Source organism: Centruroides sculpturatus, unplaced genomic scaffold (genome assembly GCF_000671375.1).
Source record: "Centruroides sculpturatus isolate CEXI.00-Female unplaced genomic scaffold, Cexi_2.0 scaffold282, whole genome shotgun sequence".
Lineage (NCBI taxonomy): Eukaryota > Metazoa > Arthropoda > Arachnida > Scorpiones > Buthidae > Centruroides > Centruroides sculpturatus.
Window position 1 is genome coordinate 177,377 of NW_019384528.1, and position 24,536 is coordinate 201,912.

Here is a 24,536-nt window from a genome sequence, read left to right on the forward strand (position 1 = left end):
CGGATCCGGATTTTCGCCGAACCCTGCAAACACCACTTCACATAAACGGCCGTAGCTAATCACCAAAACAAGATATCAAGAAACGGGTTGAAGAAGGTTACTCGGGGAGTTTCCGCGAACACAGCGCCTCCAAGCCGATTAAAAAATAACAAACTGGAGGCGCGCTATTCAAAAAGTTCGGGAACTTTTTGAACAACCCACGTACATTTTCTTCAGATTTTAGAATTCACAATAACCATATAAAAAGCAATATATTTTTGTTTATTTGTTTATTATATACTGTTGTCCAACAGAAAAGTAAACTATCTTATTTACAAATCTTTTCAAAATAGACAGTTTGACCGGGCCCTTCTAAAAACAGGGCCCTAGACATTTGTCTCATTTGTCTACGCGATGATCCGGCCCTGTTATATTTACAGATTATTTAAAGATAACTGTAAAACATCTGCAGATGCAGTGCCGTAACTAACCATTCCTGTGCCCTATGCAATAATTTGCATTTATTATTTTCCCAAACCTAATTAATTAGGTTTGGGAAAATAATAAAGCAAATACATGCATTTTGGAATCCCCTTCCCAGTGGCGTAGCGTGGGTGTCAGCCGTTCCTTTATTTAGGTATCTCAATTTAAAAGACTAAAATTAAGTTTCGTCACATAATAAGTAATGAAAAATTCCGTGCTCATTTCAATCGGTCCGAATCGTAGATGCGACAAAAATATGAAATGAAATGGTTCAAATTTTTACAAGATATTATTATTATTTATTATGAAATTTTGCCCCCCTAAAAGTGCCGCCCGGGCGCGGACCGCCTCCACTACGCTACGCTACTGACCAAAACCCATGGGCGTAGCCAGAGTTTTGTTATGGGGGCCTAGTGGAGGCCAACCTGACACAAAATTGAATTATTTCAAATTATTGTTTATTATTGGGCACCGAGCAAGCTGTTCACCTTTTTTTTAGTATTCAAAACTTTTATTTTAGCTTTAGGTGTTTACAAATCGACTCAACACTTTTTCGGCTGTGATTTCCTGGGGGGACACCAGGTTCCCTAGGAGGGGCCGTGCCCACCCAAGCTCCCCCCTCGCTACGCCCATGCCAAAACCTCCTGTAATATGACAGACATATTATATCAGAGAGAATAGGCGCCTTAGCACAGTACCGCCGCTCTAATTACAGCCTACTTATTCCTTCTATGAGTCAGGGCTATTTTCCAGCCGAAACCCGGCTAGAAAATAGCCCTGACTCATAGAATGAATTAGTATCGATAGCCTGGTGCAGGTGGATGGTGGTGAGAAAAAATTCTATACGTTAAGGTGAGAAGTCTGGTGACGATAAAAATGAACTAAAACTGAAAAAGAACCGGGTCACTATCGACAATAATGCATGATGTGAATGGATTGAAGCTGACAACAATCAAATGTTATAGGGAGTCACCCTCTCGTCGGAGTCCATCTTTCGACGAACAGACAGTACTGTGTGGGACAATTCTTGACAGAACGTAGCAGGGACAGACAGTTATTGTCTGTCCCGCTACGTTCTGTAATGATACGAGCAGAGCCGGCCCTACCATAGGGCGAACGGAGCAGCCGCTCCAGGCGCTAAGTCCTAGGGGGGGCTTCGTTGTTAAGGAATTTTAAGGGAAAAATTTTTTTTTCCTTTTTCCTTTTTTTGGGGGGGCGCCATAATAGGATCTCGCTCCATCCTAAAACTTGCCTCGTGCCGGCACTGGATACGAGGTATAGCACAAAGAAGCGTTAATAATTATGCTTTGAAAGGTAAAGTTAGTTTAATGGGATATGACAAACAACACATGGACGATCTTTCAAGGAAAATGCCTTCCGGAAGGACTTTCTATGGGAAATTGACACTTATTTAAGCGTTAGACAAGTGAAGAAAACTCGGAAAGCTCGACATGGCCAGCCATTGGTCAGGTACGACCAACTACCAATGTTTAGTGTTTTTTTTTTTCACTTGGTCATTAGTGAGCCCTTCTAAAGGAAAATGTAAGAACACGGTTACTGAAATGGTATCTTTTAGCAACCGAAACTAAATCCAAAACAAGAAATATGGAAGAAGTACAGATGAAGATATACAAAACATTTGGTAAATACTACAAATGCTATAATATAAATGTGTACATATATAAATAAAACATAAGTTGTTAGTAGTATTTAACACTGTATTTTAGTTATTGTTATACATTTCCAAAACAACTGATTATACAATAACGAATAATAACAATGAAACAGTATTTTATAGTTTGTTCAGAATAATATACAATCTATAATAAATATTAACATTAATACTATATTAAAACAGAACGTAACATAAGAAAAAAAAGCTATTTTTCGTAAGTTAAAAATCAAAATAATACAATATAAATTTAAACTAATAATTCAATTTCCATCTGATAGATGTCGCCCTGTAGTTCTTCTCCTGAAGGATAGTTTATATCAAAATGGCGCGCCGAATTTTTCCAGGTCGACCTAGTCATAAAAACAAACGAGAAATATTAAAATATTACGGACAGGATAATAATGCTGTTATAGATAACAGGAATAGGAATATTGAAAGAAAATGGAGGCATTTTTATGAAGTTTTCGGCTCGTCGGATGACGTGAGTTTATTTCTAACAGTCAGTCTTTTTGTTCCCATCAATACTAATAGAAAATTTGTTTTCAAACATTTATCACTCATCTTTAATCCAACTGACATTCTCTCTTTGTTTCAAAATACTAACAGATTTATTACAATTCTTTGCAATATCTTATTCATATTTTCTTTGCTTGCAATTCATTTATTAATTATTACTAAAATTGTTGATTTTCTTGAATTGATGGTAATTATCATATATCAAATAAAATAAACTTTCACAGACAGAATTTAATTAATTATTGTTAGATATTACATCAGCTTTTAATATATCAATAATTTCTTTAGAATTTCCTTGATCTGTTGTAGTTTCAGATGGATAATTAAACATTACTTATAATTAAACAATGACATGGATTCTGTATATTATGACTGGTTTACACCTTTTCAGGAAGATTGATCTATTTGGTGATGCAATCATATGCAGGCGTTATTGCATATTTAATAAGAAAATATACATGTAATTGGCTTATTAGAAGATATAAAATAGTATTAATGTTAATATTTTCTTGAAAAACATATTTCAAATTGATTCAAAATTGAAAGACTTTATTTTCATAAATGAACAAATAATGTCATTTTGAATATAAACGGTGTATCACGTTGTATATTTTGGTGATATTTTATAAAATACTAGGTTACCCGTCGCGCATTGCTGCGATCTCAGAAGAAACGAAATTCAAGCAAACTCGTTATGATAAAATTAAATTTACATTTTATCATTTTCATTGAAATTTATTATTATTTTTTTATTATTATTATTATTATTAATTTTCATCGGGAAAACATTTCAAAGTGTCGTTTCAATTCTATTTATTTATTGGAGTGCTTGTGGATACACGATATTTTTTGTTTTTCCGTCTGGTGCTTATGTTACTGTAAAAGCCCGTATATTGGTAAATCCTAGGTTTTACTTGTAAATCTTCGGATTTACCAACATGAGTTGGTAAATGTAAGGATTTTTATAAAGTGAGATGATTTTCCGGGCTTTTACCATTAGAATTTGGTACATGCTAGGTTTTACTAAAGACGATNATATTCCCCATTTTTATATATTTTTTTAAATCCTTTACAATTTTAATTATTTAATTGCTCTTTCTTCTCTTCCTTGGCATGTTGTGAAATTTCTGATAGTTGGATAATAAACTGTTTTATTGTAATTTGTCTTTTTAAATTATTTTGAGTCGATAATAAAATTTGGAAAAGGGGGGATACCTAGATCAGTAAAATAGGCAAATTTCCTCCTACAACTTCGGTTGTTGTTCGGGATACAGTTAAGGTTTTAACAAAGTTCCAGCGAATACATGATTAGCAAAAAAAAAGTTGAAATAAAGTGATTAAACAAAAATTATTACAAATATCATAAATAACAGTTCACAAATTCATATATAGAAATATTTTTTGGAGGAGGGAAATGGTCTTCACAATTTGAAATCGATCAAACTCACGATGCTCATATACACTCGCGCCATCTATCATAGGATAAATGTACTATGCCAGAAACCTTTGCGGGAGTATATTAAACAACTTCCCAAAGTTTCATGGCAATTGGATAAACGCTGTGGTAATGCATGAAGGACAGACAGATATACATTCATTTTTATATATATAGATTTCTTTTTAGGATTAGTAAGACTGTATTGATATGCAGAAGTTTATCAACTAGTAAGTTTTTGAGAAAATATACAAAACGTTATGGAAACGTTAACTGGAAAGTGGGTGCTACTGCCTCGCTGTGGGCAGTGAGTAAATCTAGAGTGAATCGAAGCAAGTGGTGGTGGGTAAAAGAAACAAAGCATTTAATGGTTTCCACAAAGTAAAGACACAAAGTGTGAAGTTCATAGAAAAGTTTTTTAAGAATATTTCAAAGATTTTCTCACACAGGAAAAGGGTAAGGGATGTTGGGTATAAGTTTATGAAAAAGGTTTGGGAATCACTGCTTTAACTGTTCACTTTTATTATTAATATCTATTTATACACTTAAGAATAAATCAATGTGAAAATTAATGTTCAATAATTTATTGATTATATTATTTTACAAAATATATTATTTGATGAAACTAATATAATAATCTTAATTGTCAAGATATGATATTAAGAAGTTGTACTTAATGCAACTCACATTAAGATCAAATCCTACAAAAATGTGATCTTATCATTATTAAAGATTGATAAATCAAAGAGAAGATAATTCAGTTTTATTGAAAAGGAAAAGAAATAGTAGATAGAAAAGGATAGAAATAATAAATATGTAGCTTAACAATAATACAACTTGTGATAATATTAATATATATTTCATTCACATAAATTAAATGCCTCAATATAAACAAATTAGAGAAGTTTCTTTGTATTAACTGTAGGTAGAATTCTATTTTTGTTAATAGTTTATAATTTACAAAAATAATGATTTATAAAATAAATTGTATTTTCATATTATTTCAAAACTTTTAGGAAATAATAAAAAAAATGTAAATTTAGTTGTTTGAAAGAATATTTAAGGAAATTATATTTCATCAAAATATTTAAGGAATTTATATATGATTTTAGTTATAATTAATTATATAAGACATTAAAAGAAAAAGTTCAGTTTAATCCAAGAACTGGTTTTGAATATTTCATGTTTGATTAAAAATTGCAATGATTATACTGTTATAAGAAAATTATATGGTAAATTTTAATAGAAATAATATTCTATATAATATGGAAATATTGCTAATTCAAACTTTTTAATACAATATAACAAATTTATAGTACTGTATATCTTTGTGCCAGTTAAATGAAAGAATCAAATTTTATTAAATTAGGCAGAGTTGTTAATTAATACTAGCATTTTTTTTATAGAAAAAGTATTAAATTTTAAAACTAGCATTTGATTGGTATATATTACAATCTAATCTGGCAATTGTTTTAGCTTTAATTGGGCTAACAGATGCTTATATTATTAAATTTTGTTTTAATTTCAAATTAATTATTTGCAAATAATGTGACTGAAATATTAATTAATTAATATTGAACAGATTAAGAACCTAATCAAAACACATTCCTAATTAAAAGCCATTAGTTAAGGATTTGTTTTTTTTAATATTATTGTTAGGGTTACAAATTCTCAAGGATTCACCAAGAGACTCCTGGAATTTGGAAGAAATTTTTAAATTTTCCAACTTCCAAATTGAAACCTTTTCCTCCTGTATTTACTCAACAAGACAATTAACTTTTCAGGTATATATTAAAATAGACTAAAAAATAGGCAACAGCGTTTTTGCATGTCTGAGCAAAATGTGAAATCTGAAATTTTTTACTTGAATGGCAAAATCCTGGATCAACTCTTTGTGAGTTGGCAAGCTTATTATCATGATTTGTATAATGTAAGAAAATGTTGAATTATTCTATTAAAATTAGCATATGATGCCATATAACACCATCATTTTTAAAGGCTAAATTTATAATTTAAATTTAATTATGCTTGATAATTGTGATTTTATTTATTTTTAAATATTTTTAATCAGTTAAATTGTTTATAATTTAGAACATAATGTGATTGTTTATATTGTTAATTAAAAATCAATACAATAATTAACAATTTACATTTTCCATTTTTTTTTAATTGGCTTAAATAGCCAATTAAACCGGTGATTATTGCTATCAAATCTCAAACTTTCATAAATGGTTGATACTTGATATTTTGATTATCTTTCCCTCCTTTTTGTTAATGATCTTTACTTTTTTCTCTTATTTGTTAAGTTACTTATTTTAAATGGTCAAGCAAGTAAAAATTTTATCTAGTAAAGACAAGATGAAATTTTCCATATGGCTTGAAATTTATATAAACCATGTTTTCTAAGTATAATTTTTGTTTACAATTAAATTTTATACTTATTTGGAAACCAATAGAGGATGATTTTATTACAAAATACAGTACTATTCAAAATCATTGTTACAATTAGGCTGATTAAATTATTGACAAGACTGTCTTGTTTATAAAATCGTACTGCCGTTTTATGTTACCAGCATAGAGGTATGAAGGAGTACATGTTGAGAGTTGATATTTGGCACAGAGTATTAGGTGCCGAAATCATTTGCGCATAAAAAAATCCAGACTTGTAGGTAGTCAGGGGACCGAGAACCGAGTCAAAATAAAATACAAAATGGCGATCCTCTTCTACTAACAGGTAAAACAGGCACCTCACCCCACCAAAGTCAGGTGGGGAGAGTACAACCCACAGTCATTCTAAAAAGTGAACTCTGACCTTAGGACTGAACACACAGTTTCTTCTATGTTAAATAAAATTTGTAATCTAATTTTGTAAATTTGGGAGTGCTTCAGATATGCCATTAAAATGGTTTTATGTCATTACAAGTGGGTTTTTTTTAACATTATCTAGTATAGTAAAATTGTGGGACCAATAAAAATTTGACATTATATTAGGTTGTCTTTACATCTGATGAGGTTATAATTGGGTTAAACTGTATATTGTTTGCGCAAAATAAAAAAATAATTTTGGATGATACAATAGCCACAATTATTTTTTTCAAAAACAGGAAATTTTTATTTTGCATGGACAAAAATTCAACCCAGGGTGACACGCAACAAAGAGAAATTTCGAAATTGGATGGGTTAATTTCATCAAAAATGTATCGTGGCTGGCAAAGTTTGAATGATAGCACCCAAAAGCAGTGATACCAATGAAGATTGGAGAATGAGAATGAGACTCACCTTGAGTGCCAAAGTGATTCTGCTTAGTAGTGAGTCTCCGAGACATAGTCTTGTCCCAAACACGGTTTTGCCGTTTTACTTGTTTAATAATTAAATAATTTGAATCATAGGTACAAATGTTATCATCTGTTGAGAACATTAATGATTAATGAACTTTATTTAAATTTTAATATCTGATAAAACATTGTTTAGATCAGAATTCAAATCCACAACTTTTACTTTATATATATATACTTGCATCTTCTGGACTTGAGGTAGAAGATCCTCTAGACATATATAATTATCTAAAATTAACATAAGTAAGCATTATAGTTATATATCATGTCTACCTGTAGTAAATACCATTTATAAGTATTATTTAGTAAAATTATTTATAAACTGGAAATGTGATTTTGATTGTTTCAAACAATATCTATCTAACAGTGTATATCCTGTTGTTGTTAATTTTATTTTGTAAGTTATGATGACAAACTTAAAAAGAACTTTAAAAAGAAATGGATTATGATCATGGAAACTAAAAATTAACTGTTGTGAATGAGAATGAAAGATTTGGCAAATTAAAAAAATTGTGTATGGAAAAAACCAAAGTAATTTCAACATTTTAGAAACATGTAAAAATACAAAATAAAAGTTTTCAGATAAAAAAAATGGGAATATGTTGGAAAATTAGGTATCAAGGATACAATTTAGATGTCCTTATATATTTTAAAATTGTATAACCTGGTATCATACTGAGATGCATTTATGGATAGTTATGTGACTGTAATACAGTAAACCCCCTATAACACTGTTGATAATTCTGTTTTATATGAATTCCATGTTGTACGAGTCACTTAGATTTTACAAATACATGTGCCGAGCTGTGAATGGCTCACGTATTTGTAAAATCTAAGTGACTCATACAACATGGAATTCATATAAAACGGAATTATCAACAGTGTTATAGGGGGGTCAACTGGTATTTGACATTAAAATTAATAGCAAGGCATGTGTTATTAGATAATAAAATAATCTCAAAATAATATCTATTTGATAATTAATTGTCCAAGTTATGTTTATAGTGGAAGGTTTTTACTAATATTACTGTTTTAAGTAAAAATTACATCTTCACATTTTGCATTTGTTGTAAAAATGTTGAAAATAAAACTAAAAAAATCAGTCAAATCTATTTGTCTATTAAACAATTTAGATGCTATTAATTAAATTATCCACAACAGTGAGGCAGATAATAGTGAGGGCTTATCAGACCAATGATGGGCACAAATGCTCAGGGATCAAAGTTGAGATCATGGACCATCGTTCAGACCTTCTTACTAAATAATTACCCAAAAGTACTCCTAGACAAATGGCTAAAACAATTTAAGTGTAATAATAATAACAACAATGCCCATACCGTTAATCCCGTTAACAACAATGATACTAAAAAGTTCTTTAAACTTACATATGTCAAAAATATGTTTGAGAAAATTAAAATGGTCTTAAACAGTGTCAACATCAATTTAGTCCCTGACCTTTGTAATAAAACCCAAAAATATATCCAACCAAACCACCCAAACAATATGGTTAATATCCTTAAAAAAAGCAATGTGATATACAGGTTTAATTATAGCTGTAATAACCCTATGACCTATGTAGGTGAAACAAAAAGATGTCTCAATGTTCATATAAAAGAACACATAAATGCCATCAAATACAATTCTGAATACTCTGCAGTTGCCAAACACTGCAATCTATATGGTTGTGAAATTGATAAAAGTACAATAAAAGCAATAAAATTTGAAACTAACACTTATAAACATAAGTATTGTGAGCACATAGAGATTTTAAAAATTGATAATGTTAATAGAATTAATGATAACTTAGGTGTTAAAATTGATGAAAGATGGTATAATTATATCTTTTAAAAACTAAATATCTTTGTGATGTTACGACTATATGTATTGTTAAAAACTGTTGGGAACTTGTAATTGTATCATATGTTGTCACCACTTGTACACCAGATGTGGACTGACACACACCTCCCTCACTACCACTCCCAGCACCTTATTGTAAGCTGGCACCTGCTACTCTGTCGTCTTACTGTTTTTTGGTATGTACAGTACATTACCTGTCTGTATAACTTTAGTCCATTAGTGTTAACTAATAATTGTCTAACTTATAACTGTTTTGTATCAGCACCCTGTATGTCACTCCACCATGCAAAGTCATGAAGATTTATTACACCTATCTACACTGATATTGCATACTGCTCATACTGTTATAATGGTATCTTCACCTTTATATTGTATAGTTTTAGGCATAGTTTTAATTTTACCTTTACTTTGTATAATTTTTAATATACCATTTACTTTAGATAATACCTACTAATGATGCTTACTACTCATACTGTTACAATGATATCTTCAATTTTTATATTGTATAACTTTAGGCTTAGTTTTTAAGTTGACCATTAACTTGTATAATTCTATTATAGCATTACCTTTAACTAATACCAACTGATGAGGGACTATTTTCTATTGGGAAAATAATCCGAAATGCATTTTGGGTTTTCATTTTCACACTTATGTAGTAATTTTTTGAGTTTATTAAATTGTTTTCACTTTGATCCCTGAGCATTTGTGCCCATCATTCGTCTGATAAGCCCTCACTATTATCTGCCTCACGGTTGTGGATAATTTAATTAATATAATTATATCAAGGGCTAGAAGCAACTTTTGTAATTTAGATTCTATTCAGCTCAAAATTCAGATAAAATTGTTGTTGTATTCAGGATGATTACAAATGATCTTTCTGATTAGGACAGTGGTTCCCAATTAGTTTTTCCTGTGTACCACTTCAAGAAAGAGCTCAAACTCGCGTACCCCTTATAGCATAAATTCATATTAATCCATACTAATATAAATTCGAAGGTAATTCTGTTTGCCTATCTGTTACCTTTTCACGTCTAAACCGCTGAACAAGTTTTAATAAAAATTGGCACAGAGATAGCTTACATGTTGGAGATGAACATAGGCTACATTTTACTGTGAGAAAATATCTTACTCGCACGAGAAAATTTGATATAATACGGGCAAAGCTGTGGTTAGACAGCTAGTGATAAATAAAATAAGTTTTTTTTACATTTATTACCTTTAAAATACTATTCTAATAATAATGAAAATAACATAAAGTTATTTAATTTTAATATGACAAATGTGCATGATTTTCTTTGCACANGTGGTTAGACAGCTAGTGATAAATAAAATAAGTTTTTTTTACATTTATTACCTTTAAAATACTATTCTAATAATAATGAAAATAACATAAAGTTATTTAATTTTAATATGACAAATGTGCATGATTTTCTTTGCACAACTTTGTAAATTCTGGTTGCTGTTTGGTCAGCCTCAGTCTCGAGTCATCTTCGAGTTGAAGTCTGTGATGATGTTTAGTTTTCATGTGGCCGAAAATCCGCTCTCGCAGAGGTATGTTGTGCAAAACGGTAGTAAATATTTTATCGTTACTTTGCTGACATGATAATAATGATAATTGTACAATTAACACAAATTGTGTTAATTGTACAATTTTTGTTTCTTGTTTTAGTATTTTATTTAGGTATTGTCACAAATGCATTTTTTTGATGAAATTTCGAGAATATTTTTAGTTATAAACGAATTTGTTCATTCGACATTGTGTTGTAAATTGCCTAATTGTTGATGGTCCACCCATTATTTTTTTGATTGCTTCATCTTATTCATTTAAATTTTAAATTGACAGATTTTAGATTGATGCGCGTACCCCTTTATACAATTTCGCGTACCCCCAGGGGTACGCGTACCACTAATTGGGAACCATTGGATTAGGATGATGTATTGCTTAAAAACTATAGAATGTAAAATAATCATCATTTTTTGATCTCAAAATAGAGAAACTCAAAAATTTTTATTAGAAAATGAATGTGTTCTGTGACACATGACAAGCTTTTTGAACCATTCTTCTGCTCTGAAAAACATCATCACAAGACAGGCATGATGCCTACTTATTTCAGGATGGAGCACCACCTCAATCAAAATTTGATAGCATTTCTTGATGAAACATTTCCAGGAAGCTAGATCAAGCAAAGGGGAGACTAATAATTGGGCTTTTTTACTTGCCCAATCTAATCCCCATGGACTTTTTCCTATGTGGTTTAACTAAAGACAATGAACATTATTATAAACATTGTCTACCATTGCCATAATTCAATTGGATCGAAGAATCACACCAGCATTTGCCAATTTACCAAAAATATATGTTGCACGGTGTATGACTTAAGATAAGATATTTAAAAATATGCTGGGCATCTATTGTTTCTTAACATACATCTGAATGACAGAATTGGACTAGGTATGAGTACTTTTGATAAAACTTTTTGAGGTTCACAAATGAATATCTTATGTTTAGTTTTTAAGAAAGACATCATCATGTTTGAAAAATCATTTATAATTGCTCTAGATTTTTTTATGCTCAGTAAATCTATCTAGACATTACATGTTTTGGTTCTAAAATGCATTGTAGGATAGGCTTATCAATAAGGAAACATTTATTTGCTTTTCTTATTTATTGCTTTGAAAATTCTTGAGCTTACATTGAGACATGAAAGCTGGAAAATAATAATGAAAACAAAAAACTTTAATTGTATAGTATAAAATATTTATTTAAAAACTTAGCATATAAATAAAAATTTATAAAATTTATTCTTAATATTTATTACAGATCATTCTTGAAAATTGTGAAAACATATTTTTAATCATAAACCTCATCAAAAAGATTTTATTTTTAATAACTGTTCCTCAGTTATACAGCAAAATAATTATTAAATTTGACTGTTTGAACTGTTTTAAATTTAAATACAACAGGCATTAATAAAAATAGTAAACAATCAAGTGTTAAGATATAAAAGATACGATAAAAATATTTTTCTATACGTCTAGCAAATCATTATACTATAGCATTTGAAAACATTAAAGATGTATGTTGATCTCAAGCCAAGCAATTTCCTATCAAATTGAGACAAAGTAATATTGTAATAATTATTTGTAAGACTTTTATTCAAGAAAGAATTTTTCAGTTTAGTACACAAGCAACATATAAAGACAATAAACAAAGACAAGTGAATTTTGCTGTTGCCCTGGTAAAATGCTGTTATCACAATGTTAATTTTTGTCCAATAAGTTGAACAACAATTTTACCAGAATTCATTAAACCCAACTGTAAATTATTTTCACAACCCAAGAAATAACCCTATTTTCAATAATGATACTTTCTACATTTCAACGTGAACAATAAAAAGTGGTATTGTAATAAATGTTCCATTTTGAGTAGAATATACAATGGTGATCAGTTAACGAACAAATCAGATAACAAACACCTCACAGAACAAACACAAGAAGAAGCAATGTAAAATAATGAACACTGATTGGTCTTTCCTTGTCTTTGGGCAACAATTCAAAACTTTTTGGAGTGCAGGAGACATCAACAACAACACTCAACCTGGTATATACTGATCGGATAATATTCCTCTAAACTTTGAAACTCTCCCTTGTAATTCCAGCCTTCTGTTTTTCTGACATAAGCAATTCTTTTATAGTATTTGCAAGACTGTTGGGCGAGCACTCATTGAGTTTTGCGTTGGTTTTTTATTTTCAAAAGGTGAGAGTATAATATCACAGGTAGAGAGTGGACAGATGTCTGTTGTTGCTAGGCAGTATGGCGTGAACAGATCTACAGTAGGCCCCAGTTCAATCTTATTTAAGAAAGATACTGTATTATCAAGAAGACTTAAGCAGCTAAAGGAGTAACAAAAATCACATCTGAAAAATAAAGAACATTGAAGAGCTCATAATGAAACCTGAAACAGATCTGATGACAGAAGAATGCCAAGAAGTCTTGAATGAAGAACACCAGGAAACTCGGCGAGATATGTTTTCTTCTGAAAAAGAGGATTAATGCTGATATCTGCTATTAAACTTCTTTTGAAGAAGTGGGAGGATGTCAGAACAATGGTCTTAGAATGGCATCCAAACCATGATGAGGTTAATAAGCTTGGGGATCTCTACAATTACAATGCTATTAATTACTTCTTAAAAATCTTGAAGAAGAGAGGAAAGCAATTGACATTAGACAGATTCTTTAACCCCCACAAATGCAAAAAACATGACTAATAAAAGTGCAAGACTGTGTATATATGTATTTTTATTATTACATATAAATAAATGTAGTAAGAAAGTATATATTTTTTATTTTTTGGAGTTTCCAGAATAAATTAATCAAATTCCCATAAAAACTTACAGTAAATTGATAATTGGTTAATGAACAATTCAGATAGCAAACGAAGTCTTGGAACAGATTATGTTCGTTAACTGATCACCCACTGTGTATTCTTCTTTTAGTAAGCAAAGATAGGTTTGACCTCCAATTGTAGAACAATTCAAACATATGATTTTAGCAGACCATTCTACTGTATTCAGAAAATAGGGGTTAAAGTTTAAGGATGTCCACCCCTTTAAATAGATGCGGTCCCAAGCAAACAGGTACTAGTTTGCATATTGGGGGTGCACACAGTAATGCCAGGTTTGGCTACTTTGCATCAAATTTGGCTTCCTTTTTTACTCTTTAAAGAATGAAAAAATATTTTCTACATTTTCAAGCAATCTTCACCAGAAAAAAACATGGATTTCTTTTTGTTTTGTTTTGTTTTTAACAACTATGTTATACTGCTCCATACTTAAATGGCAAATACCATCTTCTCATTTTGTTTGATTTGAAAATGATTTAGAACATTAATTTGTCTTTGTGAATAAATTTAATTTTATTTAGTAAATTAATTCAAAATTTAATTCAGAGATTTCAATCACCTATTAGCCTAAGCCTTAACTGCCTAAATTATATGACCTTGACCATAAAAATTGTTAATAAGAATTTTTGATAAAGCAAATTAACTATTGTTCCTCCAGCAGTTTAAACCTAGTTTCAAAGTCTGTGTGAAGGACATTTAAATGTTGAACGTAGACTGAAACATCATCATCCTGGCAGTTTGTCTGCGCCAAATTGGGAAACTGAGAAAATTCACACCGTCCAATGTTTTGCTTCATTAGTTTCATTCTGGCAAGAAAAGCTGCAATGATGGACTTGGTTTTTATCAAATTTAGACTGCACCTTCTAACTGAATGTTAATCTCATTAAATTTAGCAAACAAGTCTGTTAAATAAGTAATGTCTGGTTTCCATTTGTTTAATTTTTCTTTTAAAATGGGATCTTCAGCATCCAAAAACTATAAAACAGTATCAAAAAGTGAAAAAAAAATCTTGTCAAACATAAACCTTTTGACAGCCAGCGTACTTCATTGTGAAGGAGTAATGGATGAAAGTTCTCATCGTTTTCTTCACACAACTGTGCAAATAACTTAGTATTCATTGCATTGCTCTGAATTTTGTTTACTACATTTATGACGATTTGAAGAGATTGATGCAATCTGCCTTTAAGATTTTTTGCAACTAAATATTGTCGATGGATGATGCAGTGAATTGCAAACACCCTGGGTACATTTTGTTTTGAATGGCTTATAAAACCACAATAGTGCCCAAACATGGCAGGGGCTCCATCTGCTGCCGCTGGTATTATATTTGATAAAGGGATTGCTTTTTCCATGAAAAAATCTCTCAAAACATTAAATATTGATTCACCTTTAGTATCTTGTTAAAGTCCTTCTGAAGAGCAGTTCTTCATGGCTTTCTTAGTTCATAACAAAATAAACATATGCCAATAGTAGTGCTTCATTACCAGGTAAAGTTGACTCATCTAGTTGTATGGAGAAATGGATCATTTGAAGATAATTGCACAAGCTTTCAACATCATAACTCATTTTATCGATACATCTTTGAACTGTGTTGTTGCTCAAAGGAGTTCTTTTGAGTATATCATATGCAGGTTTGTGTAGAACAGTTTTTAAAACCTCTTCAATGGCTGTCAAAGGGTGCGTTTACTTCTGAGCTAATTTTACTATCAGCATGCTTAGCCTGTATACTTTCGTCCAAGTGCCACGCTCATTGGCGTTTACTTTAGAGCTATGTGACGTCATGTTTAGCGAAATTGGTAAGCTCGGAGTGCTAGCTAGTTCGTTGTCGAGCTTTGCGCTAATTCAATATGGCTGCTCTCATGAAAAAATTACTTTCTGTACAAAGTACTAAAAATGGAATTAGTTTTCAAAAAATAAACAGCAGAAAGTATTTTTATTGGTAAATTTCAATTATTTGTTATGTAAAATGTTTACAATGATTTTTTTTCATTGTAAGGTTCAATAGCTTTAGATGACTTTTTTCATAAACAGAGTTAATTAATGTGAAAAAAGTTAAGTTCGATTCATTGTTTATGATTAAAAGTGAGGTTTACCTAATACTCATTTGGAATCTTCAGAAATGTTATGTTCAGAGCATTAAATAAATCGTAAAGAAATGAACAGCATTAATAATAATTCAAATTTACATAAGTTTGTATACTTGAATGAATTTTCACTTACATATGGGAAATGACGTCTCAAGAAATTGTATCATTTGAATACCATTCTTTCATTACAAACTAAACTTATATGATGACAGAGTAATAATTATTTCTATTGAAATAGGCTACTGCTTCTTCAGTTGATGTCTTAATAGCCAGATGCTTTTCATCAATAGAGCCTCTAATTCCAGGAAAACCAGATTGGATATAAAAAAATTCCATTATTCTTACATCATCCTGCTGTGTGATGGCCAAGAGATTATTTTTCATTTTCATTTAACACTAACTTGTAAGAAAGAATTAACAACTTTATTTAAAATATTCCACGCAGTCCGTCTAAACATATTAAAACGATTGCCAATACCCTTAGAGGAAAGAAAGAAAGAAAAAGTGTTTTGTATTTAATATCAGTTATTTGTTAATTTTGAACTCAATTTAGTTACACCACAACAAAACAATGTCACATCCATTCACTGGGTAAAACAATTGCTTTAAGTATGTATTATATGTATGTATAATCTACTATTCTCTTATAAACTGCATCTAATTTCATATATTACTTTGTATAAACAAATCTGAATGATTCTTGATTTGCCAATGTCCATAGACAGCGTAAAAGCTGCTTTTGAGGAGACACAGATCGTCTTCCAGAGGAAGTAATTTTTCGGTGTCTATAATTGGGCTTATTTTTTAGAGGAGAATTTCAAAACTTTCTCTTGTAAGTCTAAGGTTGTTTAAAATCGGTTGGCTTATAAAAAAGTAGAAACTTTTATTGAAGAGACTCTACCTTTTTTATTTTACCTTACTTTTCTCTTTTTTCATTTTTCTACAATTATATCCACAATAAAATCATCCTCGTCCGATTTGGAATCAAGTAGTTATATCTGTAACGTAACATTTAAAATAGCAGCTTTGACAATATTATTTGCAGGAAACCGCCATATTTCTTGTTAGCGTTCGCATTTACTTTCAAACTGGACATGTAAGCACGAATACACATGCTAATGACTCCACTTCTGGTGTTCTGAAGTAGCACTATTAGCTCAGAAGTAAACACACTCAAAGTTAGCTGTTCCCTGATACTTTGTGGCTTTCCTGATTTGCTATGAGTAGTGATATTTTGTAAGATGCCCGCAAACTATCATCGTCTCTTTTTGACATCAAAGTCAACATACTGTCCACCATGGGTCTATTTTGAAGTTTTTCTTTCAATGTTTGAAAGTATTCCAAATCTTTACCTGTTTTATCAGGGTCACACTTCTCAGATGATCTTCCAGCTTGGATGGTTTCATAGCATCATTGCTTAATACTTTGTTGCATAAAAGGCATGTGGGCAGGTGTTTGTCCAACAATGATGGAATGAACCCAAGCTTCAAATAATCAATGCTGTACTGCCTACATTTTTTTACATTTAGCCATCTTTAGTAGCATTTAGCTTAATTTTTATTCATAGATATTTAAATATGATAAGACATAGCAATCAAATTTGATTCCCAATGTAAAACCTTATTTTAATCTTCAGAGATCTTTTGTATAGGTTTGATAGAGAGGAATCATGTACTGTACATATTCCTCTCAACCCATGTAACTATGTGGTTTGCTGGCCACTACCACATAGAACCTTGTCTTTGAAGATAGGAAGAAAACCATTAATGAATATGCGTATACCTAGTTGTAATTGACTTGAATATTGAACGACCGTTACCTCAAGTCAGTGTTGCCACCTTTTGAAAATTGCTGACCTGGACATTTTAAAATTAAGGTGTTATACTTAGAAATAAAAAAATTAGGTTTTTTATTGTGAGTAGAAAATAAATATTTTTTTTAATTAGAAGGTAAATATGTACCGTACATGATATATTATTAAAGTAATAAAATAATCACAATAACACAATATCACAACAAAAATAATTAATAACAATCCAATGTTGATATTAATTGCAAAGATAATATATAAAAGTAAGAATAATAAATAGTAACACATACCAACATTAATAATAATAAGTTACAAAAGATACATTGTATCTGATATAATATATAATACAGTAATACCCCGAACTTATGCGATAGGTGGAACTGTAAGTTGGGGTATAATTTCACAATTTGTGTAAAATCCAAGTTGGATGTATGTAAGCTAATAAATGTTCTTGTTAATCTTATCTTGTCTTTTGATTCGTTCACAGCTACACATAAAGTCTCTCAAGTCTCCATAGATATAACAAACACAGAAATAAATAACACAAAATAAATTGTAACTATGTGTCGATTCCGCGAGACATGTCTGAACATGTAAGCTGAACAATAGTGTGGGGGGAGTGAGTAATCAAGAGTTGCGTGGAGATCAAACAAAAGACGAATCGACGAGATTTGAAAATCGCGTAACTCCGGGTTCGCGTAAGTCGAGGTATTACTGTATAAATACGAGGTATGCGCAATGTCATTTTACAGCCAAGAACTAAACAATATGCATGCCAGTTTTAAATCAGTTAGGGACTTGTGTTGGAACAAACCTAATATTTGCAAGTTAGAATTTTAAAAGTACATTTTTTGTCACTCTTAGCCTAATGATAAAATGGGGATAAATTTGGGTGAGGGGTGTAAAGTTAGTCTTTAACCATTAAAATAAAATACTCTCAAATATTTTTATAAATTTATTTTATTTCATCACAATTTCTACAAAAATTGGACAAATTAATAATTAATGTGGACCACAAATTTAAAAACCAGCTTGTCTGGGTAAAAACAGGCCTGGCAGCAGCACTACCTCAAGTCATGATCGGAGTAATCGGAGAAACTATAAAAAGAAAATTTTATAAGAAAAAAGTTACTTACTTTTTCCTGCACTCCCAAACAAGATGATATTGATTCACTTAACTAGTATGTACAGTACCTAGTTATCTATTTATATTTTTGAAAATATTTGCTTAACAATTTTCTTTCTCAAAATTTGGAAAACAAATGAACAGTGTTTGTTTCTAACATTCACATTTATAATTGACGAATTAAACAAGTCTGTGCAAGCACAATTTGTTCAAGTCTGCACCATATGTGCAAAGCTCTGGTACAAGTCTGGACAAGCATTGTTATTGCACATATGTGTGCAACACATTGCTACTTGTATCAAATGTGCAAGTTTTTACAAGTTACACATACTGCGACCACAAATCGAATAGCCAACTTACACAATTTTATAAACTATACATATAATTGGGAAATTTAAATGTCTATTATAAAAAAGTATTACATAAGTACCTACATAGGTACTATCTGTGTTAGGTGGATTATTACATTTACAGGAAGCCAAAATTTTGGTGACAGCCTGCCTAAATGGGATCCCCTCTCCTGGACCCCCATTTACATCTCATGCAACTCCAATTTTTTTTTTTCACTGACATGAACCCCTTGCAGGTCAGAGTTGATCCCTGGGGGATTCTTCAAAATTGCTTCAGATTTCTTGGGAAATTGCTTCAAATACGAAAGAATCGACGATTTTTCATGTCTTTTGCCAGCTAAATTGTCAAAGCCATTCTTATTCCACACACTAATTTCATTTGAAAATAGTAGGCAAGCCAACAAAACAATTTTTGCATTTTTATGCATTTACACAGACATTTTATCGTGAAAATGTCGAACAAATTTTTTTATTGAAGTGTTTATATTTAACTTAGGCATTGGCCTTTCTCTTTTAATAATGTTTTCTTTTTCATTATATGATCTCGAGCCAAAACTTTTTTAAAATAAATTTTCAATATCGCAATTACATTCCGAATCGCTAGCCACGATATAAGGGCTAAAATTAAAAATAAAATTATAAAAACTTACTCAGTGAAATAAAATGTATGGTGAATATACATACCTGGTACAAAACATTCTTCAATTGTATGAATATACTTTTAAAGAAAATTATAATTAAATATAGCTTTGTAATGAAACGTACATAGAAGCAACATAAAATATTCTTTACTCTTTAAATGTTAGCCACTTAGTCAAATAGCTCCCTACGAGTGGAATCAGAGACCGGTCCTGCTAGGTGTGTGGTGTGTACATGCATGCAGGCTGCCAAATCCCGAGGGTGCCGATACCAGTCAATGTCAAATGTCAAAAGACACGACAGGGTTCTTGTAAATTTTAAACGTTTCTCACAATAGCTGTAAAAGTCTAAATATGTTAAACTTAATAGATTGTTCGTCGTTTGTTTTCTAACTAATTCGTTTTAGGACCAGGTGTTGTCCACGGAAATTTCCAAAATTTACAACTTTTCGGTCACTCTCGTTGAACTGGAAAAATATCTGTCTTTATTACATCTAATATTTCGAAGAAATCACTCCCACTGTACTTGGCTAGAGATTGGTTCGGTTAGGCTTAAGTAAAATTTCGGCTCTTTCATCGGGGTTTTGTGTTCCCAATTCCCTAATCGCTTAATTATTTAACTACTTCTTAAGTAGAAATAAGTCGAAACCAGTTACTTTGTACTCGAATATTTGTAGTCTCAGGAAAAAGTGGAACGACAAATTTTTATGACAAACGGATACATAAATCGTAAATTTAAGGAAAATAAATTCTAGAGCTTTTTCTGTACCTCGTGCATCTCTCTCATTCGTTAAATTTAGTTGTAAATGATGCTACAAAAGTAACGGTTAATTTTTTAACATTATACAAGAATTATACACGTTTTTTTCTACATCCCCTTAAGGATGGGTTATACAAAATCGTAATATCACTGGTTTAACATTGAAATCTGTGAGTAATATAAAATTGGAGAGCGGAATAAATATATCAAATATTTTAATGGATTTTTTTAACTCCTGTCAACTATACTGAACTATCGTAAAAACATACCAGTAAATTCTTATTGGTTGGGTTAAGTTATAAATCTACTCGTTATTCACGTAATCGGCCAAATATCTAGCGGGCGGGTGGCTAACAGCCCAGTCCCGGATAGAATTGGAAGCATTATATGTGTAGCATCAACCCAAGGTCGTAGGCTTCCACCGGGTGAGGTTGGTGCTCTGTAAAGCACGTGCGCAAATCTGGCTTTTTGGAATCTGACAATACAGAGATTCCACTCCGCCACTAATATTCGAATATACAATAGCAATCTTATTTTTTTTCCACGTGTAGTATAGAAATTTGTAATAAGATATATAATGCGGTTATAATAAAATATTGTGCGATTATTTTCATATTAAAATTAATATGTATTTATTTTTTATAAAATACAAGGGAAGCGGTGCTTCCACCGCTTCTTTTATATTTGTATTTTGTAAAAAATAAATACATATTAGAAGCGGTGCTTCCATCGCTTCTAATGACGGAACGCCACTGCACTCATTTATTAACTGCTTTCATGGGAAAAGTTTTGAATTGAAATAACAGAATTCCAGTTTGCATTGGAAGTTCATATATAGTTAATCGGGGTCTCCTGCCCCTAAGGTTTCCATCTATGTAACTGCATTCTCAAGATTAAGGAAAGACTGACGGACAAAAGTTGGAATTTAGAGGTCTTAATAGAGCTGCAATTTTTCAAATTGCAGCTCAATTAAAAGAACACTTTAATTACGTCATCATCATAGGATATCATATTGTGACCAGAGGGTCGGTACCTGCTTGATGCCTTGTCAGGATGACACCATTGCGTCTCTGTTGACACGGAAACTTAACTAGGTCACTTGTGAGCGGTCGTGTAACGGAGCGATCAGATTCTGGCTGGAGGGAGTGAGAGACAGCACACCGGAAGTGATTCCTTCAGAGACTAGATTAACATAACAACCGTTTAATAGGTAATGCTAGGAAATACATATCTCACAATATGTCGATAGTTTGATTGTAAGGTTTAAATGACCGTTCTCGAGAGAGAGAGAGAGCTTACAATAGTTTGCGTGGCGATAAATATCTGGAGTTTGGTTGATTCTTGAATAGTTGATAATAAGGTTCTTGAGATTAATAATCCAAGTTCTGGTTCTGGCAGCGACGTTAGTCCAAGTTATCATTAGTCCAACGTTATATTAGGCACTTAAAAAGTATGGTTGGTGATAAAGTTAATCCGAATAGGAGGCACGTAATAAGTCCGGTTGGGAGCTGACGACTTCTGTTAGAGGAACGGCTGTGATTGTGACGAAAATCTGTTTGTAGCTATATTCATTTGACAACTTTGTGATAATAGGTCGGAAGGTTATGTGAAAGCATCTTTTCGCAACTGAGAACTTGCTGAGTGATTAACTCCCAGGTGTGAAATTTGATACTTAATCAATAAAATAGTATTGTTAACAGTTTAGGTCAGGCTGTAGGTTAATAAACACCGCTGAGTCTCACAATATATAATTATAAACTTGATATAATATGCTGATTTATAAAAGTAAAATTGAAGTTGATGTCATGAATGATTATTTTTATTTTTAGCATAGGCAGTAATTAAGACTTTTTTGACATTCAAAAATGCAAAATTTATTTATAATGATGACTTCAGAATGAAATTATTATTAACTTTTTATAAAGCTGAAAAATTTTAGTTAAGGACAAACTTCAAGTAATGAACAGCAAAAAATACTTTAAAAAGGAAAATTTCAGATTTTGCAAGATTTTTTATCATTGAAATTATTTTCCCACCATTTTGTCTAACTTTAAAGCATTTCTTTACACTACTTAAGTTAAATTATTTTAAAAAGTTAATAGGAAAACTTACATAGATTTACAATTTAAATAATTTTATTAAAACACAGTAAATTTTTGAAATTATTTGGAATTTTAAAAGCACACAAGCTGGGTCTGGTCCTGGTAATTAATACTTCCTTCCTTAAAGTGCTTAGCCTGGTAAAACACTGGTAGTTAGTCACAGGTTTGCATCTCACCAATGGGCTGGCTACATGAAATTTTCTGGATTTTCTTAACATCTAATTCCTAAATAAGGTCAGTTTCCTGTAGAGTCCTCTTCTCCTTGGTGGATTGTCCAAGTGTGTGCATTGCCTTCTCTCATCAATCTATCCATCCTGAGATGTTTAACTACTTTTCTTACCTGATCATCTGAAAACACTGAAAATTTTTTATAGTATTTAGTACTGAACAGTATAAATTTTCACATTCAGATATTAGAGATAATTCAGATAGCAGATTTCTCAACAGTGGGTGATCCACAGACCTCTGCAGAGGTTGACAGAGAACCTTGAGTTTTAGAAGAAAAAGAAGCATATTACATTGTGCAAATTAAAAAAAAATGTTTCTTGTAATATCAATATATACTCTTATTAAAACACATATCAAAGTTTAAATTAAACAAGTAAAATAGCAAAACCGTATTTGGGACAAGACTATGTCTCGGAGACTCACTGCTAAGCAAAATCACTTTGACGCTCAAGGCGGGTCTTGTTCTCATTCTCCAATCTTCTTTGATATTTCTGCTTTTGGGTGCAATTGTTCAAACTTTGCTGGCCACTACCACGAAGTCATTCACAATGCATTTTCGATGAAATTAACCTATCCAATTTCAAAATTTTTCTCCGTTGCGTGTCGACCCAGGTTGAATTTTTGTCGATGCGTAACGAAAATTTCCTGTTTTTGAAAAAAATAATCATGGATATTGTATTGTCTGAAATTATTTTTTTATTTTGCACAAACAATATACAGTTTAACCCGATTATAACCTTATCAGATGTAAAGACAACCTAATATAAAGTCAAATTTTTATTGGTTCTACGATTTTACTATACTAGATAATGTTAAAAAAAACCCACTTGTAATGACATAAAACCATTTTAATGGCATATCTGAAGCACTCCCAAATTTACAAAATTAGATTACAAATTTTATTTAACATAGAAGAAACTACGTGTTCAGTCTTAAGGTCAGAGTTCACTTTTTAGAATGACTGTGGGTTGTACTCTCCCCACCTGACTTTGGTGGGGTGAGGTGCCTGTTTGTAGAAGAGAGTCGCCATTTTGTATTTTATTTTGACTCAGTTCTCGGTCCCCTGACTACTTACAAGTCTGGATTTTTTTATGTGCAAATGATTTCGGCACCTAATACTCTGTGCCAAATATCAACTCTTGACATGTACTCCTTCATACCTCTATGCTGGTAACATAAAACGGCAGTATGATTTTATAAACCAGACATAGTCTTGTCAAAAATATAAAATTGTTTAAATTAAATGAAAATGTTTAAAACAGAGACATTATTTTAAGAAGCACTTATTAATATTTTATACCCACTTTTAATTAAATTCTACTCTAAAGAGTCTGCCAAAAGTTTTCTTTTATTAGAGGTCTACCAGAAGGTGAAGTTTGAGAAACATTGGGTTAATACATGCCCTTGAGGTAGTTTGTACTTAAAGATATGTAATTCTTCAATTTTTCAAAAATTGTATTAATTTAAGTTTTTCTGTTAAAATTTAAATAAAAATACTGTTGCTAATAATAATAAAACTATTACAATGAAATATTGACTTAATATATGGGATGTGTATAACAGAAATGTAAAGAATACACATGTACTATTCATCAATTTTTTACATTACTATACCTAAAATCCAAGTTTTTAAGCAGTACTTTAAACCTTGCACAACCATATCAAATGAGCTAATTTTAATTTTTACATTTTTTTTATTTTTGTTTCATAAGTAAGTATTACTGCACATAAGACTTCTTATTCTACTGCAAT

The 24,536-nt window shown here is 31.1% G+C and overlaps 1 protein-coding gene across 2 annotated transcripts in view; it reads left to right on the plus strand.

Moving 5' to 3' along the window:
* Positions 1–2,232: 2,232 nt before the first annotated feature.
* The window catches only part of LOC111622930, a 98,535-nt gene continuing 76,231 nt past the window's right edge, over positions 2,233–24,536 (plus strand). For both annotated transcript variants that reach the window (XM_023365397.1, XM_023365398.1), the window contains exons 1-2: positions 2,233–2,351; positions 2,416–2,618. In XM_023365397.1, the coding sequence (XP_023221165.1) occupies positions 2,460–2,618 (159 nt within the window). In that variant the 5' untranslated portion in view covers positions 2,233–2,351; positions 2,416–2,459. The remainder of the gene's footprint in view (positions 2,352–2,415; positions 2,619–24,536) is intronic.